At 49.7% G+C, this 13,975-nt stretch overlaps 1 protein-coding gene across 1 annotated transcript in view; it reads left to right on the top strand.

Moving 5' to 3' along the window:
- LRIG2 (leucine rich repeats and immunoglobulin like domains 2) overlaps positions 1 to 13,975 on the top strand; it is a 384,256-nt gene that overhangs the window by 239,608 nt on the left and 130,673 nt on the right. The window contains exon 15 of the mRNA XM_086923328.1: positions 11,146 to 11,595. Within this exon, the coding sequence (XP_086779454.1) occupies positions 11,146 to 11,595 (450 nt within the window). The remainder of the gene's footprint in view (positions 1 to 11,145; positions 11,596 to 13,975) is intronic.

Genomic DNA, 13,975 nt, shown 5'->3' with positions numbered 1-13,975 from the left:
ACAATACTTTTTCAGTAAATCATCATTTACTTCTGTTTGTGTGCCAATTTCAAAGGGGTACAGGTAGGCGGCCTGCTCCTGATAGCAAGAGAGACTGGGTAGTCACTTAGAAGAGGCGGCAAGGACTTTGGAGCTTCCCTGCCACATATGGCTCTTCCTGACCTGGTGAAGGCGTGGACACCTCTGCCCAGGAAAGTCTTTGTTTCTGGGCCCAGGGAGCGGAGGCTCCCACTCCAGGGGTCCAGAAACTTGTCTTGTGGTGGCAGGCTGGTAATCATCAGTCGGAAAACCACCAGAAGCTGGTTTGGTTAAGGGTCCCCTCTAGAAGGGACCCCTAAGGGCAGGGAATAATAAATCTGACACTGGGATCAGTGAAGGTTTATTATTCTAAGATGTTCGAAACCAAACATTCAGGATTCAGTAACGCCATTATGGTGCTAGAAAACTCTTAAAAAACAGTCGGAGTTTTCTTTTCTGCATGCAACGGGGATCCTGATTGTGTCCTGGCCTGTTTTCAGGCCTTCTTTTCACGCTTGGCGTTGAGGAACAGTGTGCGAATGCCTTTGGGCTTCAAGACGTGTACCTCTTGTGCACGTCAGATGTCGGCGACGGACCCTCACCCTATTTGTATTTAGTGTTTGGGCTAGCACAATGACTCGACGGACTGCAATGCTTGTCAGCGCCTAATACCGAAATCCCGGCGGGAGCGCCAGATGAAATTGCTGTCGGCCCGCTTGTCCAAGTCGGTGTCGTCCCAGCGTCCGTCCCCTACCTCGGATGCCAGGAGCCGCCGGTTCCGACTGCGGCATCGCCCTTTCCCACGGCCCCAAGGACGTCGCTTGCCAGGTGGTAGGTGCTGCAGCTCCCCTCGGGACGTGCGCCCTTACCTGTCGCCGGGCGTCGGGGCGACTAGGGCCTAAATGACATCCAACGCAGCAGCTCTGCAGGCTTCTTTGGCCCCTCCTCCACCTACTGAGATGTCCGCGGATGCCTTGCCTCGCGCGGGGCCTTCCCTGGAGTCGCCAGCGGCTTTGACGCCGACGGGTACAGCTTCAAGTTGAAGGAGGGTGGTCCTGCGGGGTTCCCCTCTCCGACCCACGGTGTCCTTGCCTCGCCGCAAATCCCTGCAGGGCTCCCTGTGGCATCGCAGGAGATTGCTTGGACTCAGGGCTTGTCCCAGAGTCTCCCTCGGTCCTCTGAGCGGCCGGCTGCCTCGCCAGTGCCTTTTTGGCACCGAACGCTTTACTCCCCAGCCATGGCAGTGCCTCAGGTGGAGGCCGGTGCCTGGGGTTTTTTCCTGAGTCCCTCTCGGTACTCTACGCGGGTGGCTGCCTCGTGTGAGGTCGAGCCGGTGCCTTTTCACGCCGTTCCTTAGCCGAACCTGGTCCGACCCCTCCCCATTCTCCCAGGGAATACGTGGTGGTGGAGTTCGACTCTGCGCCGCCAATGTCCACTCCGGCACCGATCGACGTCAAGCCGGCGCCTTTGGCGGACTCCACGGCGCCATGCCGGCGTCGGGTCCTCGACTAGTCTCCAGAGGTTCCTTCCTCTCCGCAGGTTTGTCATCTCCTGGTCTCTTCTTCTCTGGAGACTGGATGCAGCATTGTTGCTTTTTCACTGGCGTCTTCCAGGGAGGGCTCCTCACTGTCCCTGCAGCTTCAATCTTCGGACCCTCTCTTCCGCAGCTCGCGGTTAGTTGTTCCGCCAGCTTCTCTGCTTCCCCAGGGACCCCTCATGTTCCCCACTCGTCCGTGGATCCCCCACCATTCAGGGGCTGGCAGCTTCTTCCTCCAGCTGGACTTTGGGACGGACGGCTTAGTTTTCAGCTGTCGCCCAAGGAGGAATTGCTTTCTCCCCGGCGGCACCCTACGGAGGCCAGTGTTGCCTTTGTTCAAGTTATTTCCACGGCCACTGGCATTTTGAGAATGGATGACCCCGGCACCCCATTCCCTACGGATCATCTGTTGGAAGTTCTCCACCAGGGCTCTGGTGGACGGGAGCTGTTCCTTCCATTCGAAGCTTCGCTCCTCAAATCTTTTCTGGGGGCTTGGGGGCTCTCTGCCACGGGTGATCTGGAGCCTCAGCCGCTCCTACATCGCCACTGTCCTGCTCCACACGACCCGTCTGCTTTTCCTTCCTCCCTTCTACTTGGGGCCCTCTTCTGCGGGATGCTTTTCAGTCCTTGCCTGTGGTGTTGATTCCTCCGTCACGGGAGGCCCGGTAGTTGGATTCATGGGGGCGTAACGTCTTCGCTTCCTCCAGTGCTGCTTTGCGAGGGCACAATACACTGTGTGTTGGCCAGGGCTACCTCCAGCCTGTGGGATTATGTGGAGTCCCTTCTGTCTCACGTCTCCCACCACGGTGCCCGCGCTGATCTACAGCACCATGTGTTGGATGGTCGGGAGTTGGCCGGGTTTATTCTCCGTGCGGCCCTGTTTGTTGCTGATGCTCTCGGCCGTGCTTTGGCCAGTTCTGAGGCTCTCCGTCACCATGCTTGGTTGCGGGATGGTGTTTATCCTGAGAATATATGGGAGCGTCTGGTTGACCTGACCTTTGATGGGGTTCTTTGGTTTACCACTCATCCAGACTCTGCCATTCAGCGTCTCGTTGCGGTGCTTCATCCACACCCCCCTGTAAGCTGGCTTGTTGATCCTCCGGGGCTTTATGGGAGGCGTTCTCCCTGAATTCTGGTGTTTTGAGTGGCCCGTTTATATGTTCTGTGTGGTATGACGTGCCTTCGGGGTCCCTAGGTTGGCCCCTCTCTTCTGTTGGTTCAGCCCCTTTGGCTATTGTGTATTTGTTGGCTGATGGATGAGCAGTCTGTGGTTCTACTGCAGGTCTTTGTGTTCTTGTTATCTGATGCAGTATTTTTCCCTAAGAGTGGTTCCCAGATGTTCGAGGCATACGAGCTACAGATTACACACTGTGCATAGATCACCACCTAGTGTTGGGCCCGGATGGTTGCACTTGTTTTTGTCCTGAAAAGTTATTTGGAAGTCACGAGATAGGTGACTCCTCCTTTGGACCACATTGCGCATGGGCATCAGCTCCATCCTCAGATTGTTTTTTTCCGCCATTGGGCTCGGATGTGTTTCCTGCGCTTCGGTTTGGAACAGAATTTTCGTTCGGCGAACAATCCCTCACCCGTTTCTGATGGTGTTGTCTCGAACGCGTTTCCCCTCTTTCTACATGTTCTCTATAATTTGAAAGTCTTCGATTCCGGTCGTCGACGAAGGCCTTGGGGCCTACCTAGGCCTTATCTTGTGGCTCATGGAAAGGACGCCATTCAAGAAGTGTCCTCGATGTGGGTCGAAGTTTCCCCACACCCATCTCCATGAGGTGTACAACCTTTGCCTCTCACCGGAACACGAGGCCAGAGACTGTTCAGATTGTGCCTCCTTCAGTTCCAAGAAGACAATTCGGTATCAACTAGCTTTAAGAACCATGGCTCACTCGTCTGCTTCGATCCCCGACATCTTTGAAGAGGGCGTCGACGTGCCAGAACAGCAGCGGGCCGAAGAAAGCGCCAGCTACTCCGATGCTGATGACTCGGACGTCGAGGACATCACTCAAGCTCAGCGGGTCCTAAGTACACACAACTGCCCTGACCCTTCCTCAACACCCTCCAAAAAGGCTTCTGTCACACCCTCACCTTCGGGCCCTGGTGTACACCGAGAGACTGCTTCCCACGCCCTGCCTTCGGGCTCGGCAAAGAAGGCCTACTAAGCCTTCAGGCGGCTTGGGCTAGAGTTCGCCTACTCCCGGTGCCGATACTTTACCGACACCGAAAAAGAAGCCATCTTCCTCATCCACGCCGACCGCTGCTTCGACACCCAAGCACTCTGTGCCGAAGACTGGCACCGGCTCATCGACGCCACAACCGCACTCTGAGCCGAGCAAAAAACTGCCAAAAGGCCCCGACTCCCATGCTTCGGAGCCGAAAAAGCCCCGGGAACCGAAAAACGCGTTCCGGCCAAGGACACTGCAAAAGGTCACAGTTCTAAGCCAAAAGACCCTAGAATAGCTACTGAGTCGGTGCCGAAAAAGCCTCCGGAACCGAGAACTTCGACACTGAAGGATCTGCCTTCCACAGAAGAGCTTTTTACACCAGATCCTACTCAAAAGACTCTTGTAAAGGGTCCTAAAACTGGACAACTGGTTATTAGTTCCAAGAAGAGACCACTAGGGGCGCCTGCATTGCAACCTCCCCATTAAGGGTCCCTTCTCCACCTCCTCCTCCCCCTACTTCTCCTCCACCACCACATCTTTCTCCTACACCATCCCCTATTCCAGATGATGATGTAGATACAGACTCTGATGATGCAGGTGGGGGTACAGATGGCCCAACAGGGACCAATAGTCCCCCTCAGTCACCTAACCCATCGGATGATTATAACACCCCTGATGTCCCTTACATTCCTCAGGATGATGTATATCCCTCCAGGCCTTCCCCCACCCCCCAGAGGACACTATAGGCTTTAACCTACTTGTCCATAGGGCTGCCCAATACCATGGGGTTGACCTAGACACAGACATTGTGGAGGAAGATTTCTTATTGGACACTTTAGACACCACACAAAGGTCCACTTCCATTCTGCCAATGCTTAAGGTGGTCATTAAGCATGCACCAGAGATATTTAAAGATCCTGTCAGGGTTTGAGTCCTCAACCTCTGCATTGAGAAAAAATACAAAGCTGCCCCTACAGATCAGCCTATATTAGAGACCCCGCACCGCTAGACTCCCTTGTAGGCTCTAATTTTCGAAAATGTGCCAATTCACAAACATCATGTGAGGCCTCCCCACCAGATAAGGAGTTTAAACTCATTGACGCCTCTGGCAAATGAACGGCGTCACAGGCACCAACATCACATCAGAAATATGGTGCATCGCCAATACTCAAGCACTACTAGCAAGATGATGGGACACATTATGATGAGCTGGAATCCATAATGCAGCATCTACCAGATAAATATAAAAATAGACCAATGAACTCATACAGGAAGGTAAAGCTATCCCCACTCCCTCCATCCGTTGTGCCCTACATGCCGCAGATACTGCTTCAAGGTCAATTAACACCAGCGTCCTTTTTCCGTAGGCATGTCTGGCTCCGTATTTCAGGTTTCAAACCTGAAGTCCAAAATTCCATCCTCAACCAGCCATTTGATGAGAAACACCTATTTGGCCGTCATGTCGATGTATCTTTAGAGAAGATGAAAAAAGATCACACAGCTAAATCTATGGGAGCCTTGCAGTCGCAAGCTCCTAGACGTTACTTTCCCCGCTCATCCTACAGAGGCAACACAAGAGGCTACTCCTCCGATAGCCCCTCCACTTCTTATAAGACCCCTAGCCAATCCACCTTAACTAAGGGCTACCTAAGAGGGAGTTACAGGGGTAACAATAGCAAAGGCAGAGGCAAGACCAACAACTCCTATACTTTCTCATCCCAAAGAAGGAAGGCTCTCTAAGGCCTATTCTAGACCTCAAACCCCTAATCATATCCATACAGTAAGACCATGTTCACATGGTCACACTCCAACAAGTCCTTCCTCTTCTTTTACAAAACTACTTCCTTGCTACTCTAGATCTCAAGGACGCATACTTCCACATTGCCATTCACAAGGCTCACAAGAAGTATCTCCGATTTGTAATAGACGGTCAGCACTATCAATTCAAAGTACTCTCATTCGGAGTCCCAACAGCACCAAGAGTATTCACCAAGTGCGTAGCAGTAGTGGCAGCACACTTAAGAAGACAACACATCCACACGTCTTCCCATCCCTAGACGACTGGCTCATAAAAGCCAGCTCCTACAACCAGTGTGTACAGCACACTCATACCACTATCCAACTGCTTCATGACTTGGGGTTCACAATAAACCACACCAAGTCCCATCTGCAGCAGTCCAAAGTACAACAATACCTTGGTGCCACAATAAAGACCTCCACAGCGCTAGCTTATTCCTCTCCAGTAAGGATAGCGAGCATGCAAGCTCTTCTCACAAAGTTTCAGCCACAACACTCCCTTCCAGCACGAGTATTCATGCAGCTCATAGGGATTTTCGCCCACGCATAACTGCTATGCTCCCCAGATGGATTGATGCCTCCCTGGATCCCCCACGCCGTGACCGCACCCTAAACAAGTGCCTCGGCTTGTCTAAAATACAATCAGGCAAAATGTTCATTGTAGTCCTGAAGATGATCCCAATTTAATTTTTGGAGACACGGATCGAAACGTAACATCGACAGTTTGTGCAGTACTGCTTCCTTTTTCAATTTTGTAATGTGTTGCGGTTACTGTCGGTTCTGAGCTTATGTAATATTTCACTGTATCATAAGCCACCGTTTTCTCTCCAACTTGTTTGCCTGTTATTCTATTTTTCCCCCCCCCATGTATTGTATTTTCTTTTTTCCCCCCTGACTTGGTACAGGCTGGTGCCAAGTTAACTGTGGCTTGCTCCACTTCCTAAATCCTGTATATATTTACTAAGATCTTTGAAATAAATACCTCCTTGTCCGGCTGGACACTGGAGTAAAAGATATAGCCCTTATTTTAAGTCTGTGCTTGTTATTACACGTTACATCTACCAAAATCTTAGGACCTTTGTTAGCTCTAAAATTAGGGATGATGGCCTCTTGCATTTTCATATTGCCCCATTCAAGACTACAAATGCGCCCTTTCCAAGAGTGCTTAGCACGCCTATGGAACCAGGCTCAAGGTCAATTGGCAGATCTAGTGTTGGTGGACGGTCGGACTTAACACGCTCTGCAGTGGTGGAACACCAAAAACCTTTCCAAAGAGCGACTGTTCCTAGAGCCAGTTCCTCAGATAGTCTTGACAGCGGACCCATCGCTCTCCGGCTGGGGAGCCCACCTACTGCAACATACCATGCAAGGCAGGTGGACACCACAACAAAAGTTACTCCATAACAACCACCTGGAGTTACAAGCCATATTCCTAGCATTAAAAGCATTCAAAAAGCAAATATCAAACAAGGCTGTGTAAGTCCGCACAGACATGACAGCCATGTATTACATACAGAAACAGGGCGCAACACACTCCCTGCAACTCTCTCAGCTAGCACAGGACATATGGTGGTGGGCTATACCTCAAAACATATTCCTCTTAGCCCAGCATGTTCCAGGAGTACAAAACACCATGGCAGATCTAGTCGTCAGACACAACAGATCCACAAGTGGGAACTTAATCTGCAAGTTCTTTAACCATTCTTTCAGATGTGAGGACAACCTCAGATAGACCTTTTTGCCACCCACAAAAACGCCAAATGCCCAAGCTTCACTGCCAGATATCCACACCCACTGTCTAAAGGCAATGCGATATGGATGAACTGGTCAGGCAGATTTGCGTACACTTTTCCGCCTCTCTCACTCATGCCACTAGTAGTATGCAAACTACAGCAGCATTCTCTAACCCTCATCCCAGTTGCTCCAACGTGGGCCAGACAGCCGTGGTACACCACACTACTACAACTGTCTGTAGTACTGCACCAAAAACTATACCTATCTGCACACCTTTTAACCCAGAACTGTGGAGAGATCAGACAGACAGAGCTCAGCTCAACCTTGCAATCTGGCTCCTGAAATCCTAGAATTTGGATATCTTAGCCTTCCTCCTGACTGCATGAACGTCATAAAAGAAGCAAGACGTCCTGGTATGTAGAGCTGCAGAGTTGTGCACGCCCTCCCACCTCCCTGGGACTTGTATCCGTTCCAGTTTTTCATCTTACTTAGATGCACACACATGGACATCCTTTTTTCCTTACTTCTACTAACTACATCATTTCCCATCATGGCGAAAAACAATCTAAGGATGGAGCCGATGCCCATGCGCAGTATTGTCCAAAGGAGGAGTCCCCTATCTCGTGACTACAAAGACTTCTTCCAAGAAGACAACAACCTGCAATCATCCGAGCCCAACACCAGGTGGCGATCTAATGCATAGTGTACAACTCTGCAGCTCTACATGCCAAGAACAGATGCATACTGGTAAGTAGCATTTTCCTTATCTGTTCCTCCTAAATCCCACTCTACAAGAAAAATAGGGGCTTCAATGCCATTTTTAGGGAACCTTCCCTTAGATGACATCTACAAAGCAGCGACATGGTCTACCCCGCATACATTCACAAAACACTTTTGTGTAGATGTGCAAACTAAACAAGCTAATGTGGGCCAGGCTGTTTTCAAAACACTATTTTAAACTACTGCAAATGATACGGGTAGTCACCGCTAAGAGTGGGTACTGCTATACAGTCTATGCACAGTGTGTAATCTGCAGCTCATATGCCTCAAACGAAAAATGCTACTTACCAGTATCCATCTGTTCTTGGCATGTAGAGCTGCAGAGTTACACACGCCCACCCGCCTCCCCGGCTACTTTTATTTGTTCCAGTATCATCTTAATTAGAAACAGCTTACATGGACATCCTTCCTTTTCTTGCAAAGCTTCATCATTTCCCTAATGGCGAAAAACAATCTGAGGGTGGAGGCGATGCCCATGCGCAATGTGGTCCAAAGGAGGAGTCCCCTATCTCGTGACTTCCAAAGAACTTTTCTGGACAAAAACAAGTGCAAACATCTGGGCCCAACACTAGGTGACGATCTATGCACAGTGTGTAACTCTGCAACTCTACATTGCCAAAAACAGATGCATACTGGTAAATAGCATTTTCCTTTCTTTGGGACGTATCTTACCCTAAGTGAAGTACTTGTAGCTATTTTATAGCTCTGACCTACGCTGGGAGGGCATGGACTCTCCTTGCGGGTTCAAACCCTTTCCCGGCGTTCCTGTATGCCGCTGGTGGTTTCTTGTCTCTTCAGTATTCACTGAATCGCTGGTCCGGCTTTGGCATGCCGGCTGCGGCGTTGCGCTGTGGTGTTTCTGATCCCCCGACCCCCCCCCCACACTTTTTTATCTGGAGTTTTGGCCTGGTCCTCTGACTGGTTTTCCAGGGGGGGTTAGATTTTCTGGTCTTTTCCTGTGTTCTGGTGGGCAGCCTTGTCCGTCCTACGTAATTCTCCTCCTCTCTTCTGGCTTGTCCCACTTCTTTTTGTGGGTCGGGGTTGTTTGGAACGCCTCCCTATTGGGATTGTGCTGGATTTCCCTGGCCTTTGCCTTCGTCTTGCGGTCGGCTTCATTTGGGTGCTCGGCTTCGTGGTTCTGACCTCCTGCCGGCGGTGCACGCCTGCTATCTGGTCCACAGATGGGGGTCCTGGCGTAGGCCCTTGTGCCCTTGCCTTTGTTTTGCTGGTGCCCTGCAGGACTATTTCTTTCTTCTCTTGCCTGCCTTTCTTGACTGTGGCACCGTTCCTGCCTTGCCCGCTGACTCGAGGCAGGGGCCATTCGGCTGTCCCCTTCACTTGTGTGTTCTCCTGTGGGGGACCTAGCCCTATTTCTACCTCTTATCCTTAGAATTTTGGGTGACTCTTTTCTTCCTCGGTACTCCTCTGCTGTTGTCTGTATCTCGGGGTTTTCTGGTGGAGGTCCTTGGTTCCTTGGATGGACTGGGGGGTGTCCTGACCCCCCCTCGATTCGTCCTTGCTTCCTTCTGCTTGGTGGGGGCTGGCTCGCCTTCTTGTCCCCATTGCACATCCCCTGCTGGGGTTCTGTGTTTTTTCCCACTGGGAGGCTCTCTCTCAGGCCCTCCTCCCTTTTGGGCATGGCTAGGGTATCTATTCTATGTTAAGGAATCTGCGGCTAGTAGTCTCTATCAGATGTACAAGTTACTTACCTTCGGTAACGGTGTAGCTAGTAGAGACAATTCTAGCTGCAGATTCCTTAACGACCCGCCCTTCCTCCCTGTTTGTGTGGAGTGATGGTGCCTGCATGTGTCTCCGGTCCGTTGTTTACAGAGCAGCAAGGATTCAGTGTGGAGTCGCACAGCGCCACCTAGCAGCTCTTAGGAGCGCTGGTACTTAAAATATCTGGATCCAGTCTTTCACCTGAAGGATAGTCTAAAGTGAGTAATCTGAAGTCAGAGTATCCATGAGAAAGTGTAACTGAAGATAAGTAGCTGGTTCTTCTGAATCTCAAACTGTGTGATTAGGTTGTTCCAAGCAGAGAGTTAACGCTTGGGGCTTTTATCAGGAGAGAGGGGGGGTCTTGTGACCTTCCAAGTTCAGAATCTCCGTGTGGAGCATTGTCTCTCCATTGGCGTTCATAGTGGTGGCTCAGGGTACATGGTCTTTCACCTAACTGTTGTCAGTTATTGTTATTAAAGGCTATTGTAGGGTTCAGGGATGCTATATTCCAATGATTGTTTTGAGCGAGAGATACCATTCTTTTGTTGTTCAGCCCTCGTGTTTTAGTCTTTGATGTTGTAGTCCTGGGATTAGGGACTAGGCATGCTGCTAGTAGGATTAATGTGCTAATGGCTGGGTGATAGCAGTCTGCTTCACTTTTTCAGTAATCCTTAGCGTTTTAGACATTCCAGCTTTGCCTTTGTAGGGTCCTATCTATTTGTTCTCCATCTCATGTTTTCCTTTCTTCAGAGTGCTCCCTACTCTGGGGAGTAAGGTAGAATGGCTAGTTCCCAGGCTATGATATCCCCTTGTCTGTGTTCCCATTGTGGCTCTGCATTGAGACTTTGGGAGTTTTAGGAGGTTTTGTCCTCGGTTACTTGTAGAGTGTTGTTGTCTCGAACAGCATTCTGGTGTTCTGGAATTGCCAATGTTTTATGCCCCCATTTGAGGGTGAGGATGTGGTTGTTGGGTTCTAATCCAAGTTTGTGTCCTTCTTAACCTCAACTGCATGAAGAGATCTGTGGTTGGGTGTCATGATTGCCTGTATGTTTTTTTTCATCTGAGTCAAGGATATAAGTTATTGAACTTTGTAACAATTTAGTGATTGTATACTGAAGGTGACTGTGTGACATTGAATTTTTAGACAGAGTCTGTGTCATAGTGGGATTAAGAGGAGTAGCTAGGTGTACTGTTGAGGTATTGTGCTGGGTAGTTTATCTGTAGTGTGGCTTGGTAATTTGTAGGAGGGATTTTCTTTAGCCTTTACTGTCTAGTGGTGGTATTGTATGGTAGGAGCCGATAGGTAAAAGTCTGCCTATGAAGTAATTTTGTCTCCTGGGCCTGCGCGTAATGAACTAATAAATGTATATTTTTCTCCTTACCCAGAGACCCCATCGTTCATAAGACCTCTGGAGGATAGAACAGTGTCCAGGGGTGAAACTGCTGTGTTGCAGTGTATTGCTGGAGGGAGTCCTCACCCTCGCCTGAACTGGACCAAAGATGACGGACCTTTGACCGTGACAGAAAGGCATTTCTTTGCTGCAGGCAATCAACTGCTTATAATTGTTGATGCTGGGCCGGAGGATGCTGGGAAGTATACATGTATCATGTCCAATACCCTTGGTACAGAGCGTGGACACATCTACCTTAATGTAATTTCGGCCCCCAACTGTGACTCCTCTCCAAATACAGTTGGATATGAAGATGATGGCTGGACCACAGTTGGTATTGTGATCATCGTAGTTGTGTGCTGTGTTGTGGGCACCTCTCTAGTATGGGTCATTGTCATATACCACATGAGACGGAAAAATGAAGACTACAGCATAACAAACACAGGTGAGTTTTCCATATAATTCTCACTGTACAGTGCAATTAATGTTCAAAAAATGTTGCTATGTTCACTGATTCAGATCTTAGAAACCTTACCTAGAATACTACCATACACATTTGGCTGAGCTGTTGCAGGGATTGCCTATGTTTGATGTGCTGTCCTCCAAAAAGTAAAATCATGTGTCTGTTATATGGGCCTCTGTTTCTGTGAGAAGAGAATCAAATGTGTGATGCATTGCTTTACCTCCGATGATGAATGGATTGATTACCAGCATGATTATTCAGGAATAGAAGACATGTTCTGCAACATAGTTGGTAGCCTGTAGGCACTGCCATACCTCTGCCTTTTTTAAAGTGGCATTTCCACAACTGCATTATTAAAGTCTTCCAAAATACTGCTTAAGGTGGCTTATCTTTACTACTGGCAGATTAGTCTACAAATTCCTATTGACTTTTTCCAGATTAGACACGTAAACATATTTTCACAACATTTTCTTGAGTATATTTTTTACCTCTCTAAATATACTGCATACAAGTTACCATTTATCTCTTATCTTTCTTATAGTGAGGCTGATCTTTGTACACATCCATTTATAAAATGTCCATTTTGTTTCCATTGATCTGTTCAGACTGCATTTGAAATTATGTCCGTTTGTCCAGTTACCCAAGAACTATATAGATTTTATTTCTTCCTTCCAAATAAGTCTATTAGTTTTAAAGCATGAGTAGGTGCTTTGTGAGGTATTTGTCTTCTAGGTTTGTAACTCTATCAATCGCAGAGTTAATACATTTTTGGTATCTGAAAGAGATTCCTTACTGTAGAATTACACCCAGGCGTCAGACTGTATCAGGAGAATTTTTCTGTAGCAGTACTCCTGCATGTCGGTAGGTGGCGTCGGTTGACTCTGTATCCATGGTCGGCATCGCCGGGATGACGTTGCGTGTCTACTTAGACGCTGCCCCTGCGCACTGACATCAGTTCTTTATTTTTCTGCACTAGCCAGCGCAAATCTGGAGAGAGCTTGCCCCTTAGTTATTTTTTGACTACATTTTTTTAAACTTTTGAGTCTTTGACTCCTGGTAGCATGAGGGATATCCCATCATCGTAACGGCTAAAAGCCTTGTGACTCCTGTCAAAAATTGATGTCCATCACAGAACTGCACCTTGGGCCTCTGGTGCCTGGAGCGTGACCACGACCTGAAGTCATGCTTAGACTGCTGGGCCATAAATCGGAAGTCTTTGCTGGAGCAGTCCCGAAAGCTCTTGGAGGCCCAGCAGTCCTATCCGTGTATCACCATTCTTCATCGAAGTCTTCGCACTCCTCGGGTAATTCAAAGCAGAAGAAGAAGGCAAAGAAGCCTCAATGCTCTTCGCCTTCTCCCTGTCCATTGGCCAACGCAACCCGGGACCTGGAGTGTCTTCTTCGGAGCCTGCTTCTGGGACGGCTCCGCACTGCTCTCCCTTTCCCGGAGTTCGAGCATCCCCTGCCCAGCCTATTACGGAGATCTTCATAGCATCTTTGGGCAGCCCGACTCTGCCGGCGCGCCTTCGGGCCTGCTGACTCTGGTGGGGACCCTGGGCCTTCGATACAGGCGAATTCGGCTCCAGTGCCAGAGGGCCCTCAAGGATCCATACTTGGATCCGGATCGGCGCCAGTCGACCTCACAGTACCTTCCTCGGCGCCAATTCCAGTGACAACGCTCGCATGTCAGTTGTGCCGCCAACCGGTGTAACCCCAGCCCCACCCCCGACTTGGACACAATGACAGACTGACTTTGCTTGATTTCAGTGCTGGCGCCGGAGGGTAACTTCGTACCACTGTTCATCCGGAGGAGGGTGAGTAGGACTGGGAGGAGTCTGTAGACCCTTTAACTGACCAGCTTGAAAAGCCGGACTGGCGTGAGGAACTGGGTGATGGCAATGGTTTGGATACCTCCCCAAACCTTGGCAGCTCTCCCCTCCTACCGAGGAGCTTCATGCACAGTGGAATTGCATAGGGCGCTGAGGCCTTGGGCTTCTTACGGCGGCAGTCAAGATTGACCTCCTGACAGAGGTACTTGCAGGTGCCTCTTCTGAGTCCCTGCTGCCTTTAAACGAAGCCCTCACTGATGGCAGTTTGTCCAAGCCCAGCACAGGGGCTCCTGTGTACAGGATGATTGCTCAACGCCACTACCACGGCCCGGCTTCAGGAGACACACTTTTCCTCTACCAACACCCTACCCCGGAGAGCTTGGTGGTCCAATCCTCATCTTCTAAGGGCACCTCCCCTACTGCTCTCACAGATAGGGAATCCAAGAAGCTGGACCACCTTGGGAAGAAGATAGTTAGAGGCATGTGGGCTGCTGAATTCATATCTGTGCATAGACCCACCACCGGGGTTGGTAT

The sequence above is a fragment of the Lissotriton vulgaris genome, chromosome 5 (genome assembly GCF_964263255.1).
Source record: "Lissotriton vulgaris chromosome 5, aLisVul1.2, whole genome shotgun sequence".
Classification (NCBI taxonomy): Eukaryota; Metazoa; Chordata; class Amphibia; order Caudata; family Salamandridae; genus Lissotriton; species Lissotriton vulgaris.
Note: the sequence above shows the minus strand (reverse complement) of the source record. Positions and strands in the feature narration are given on the sequence as shown.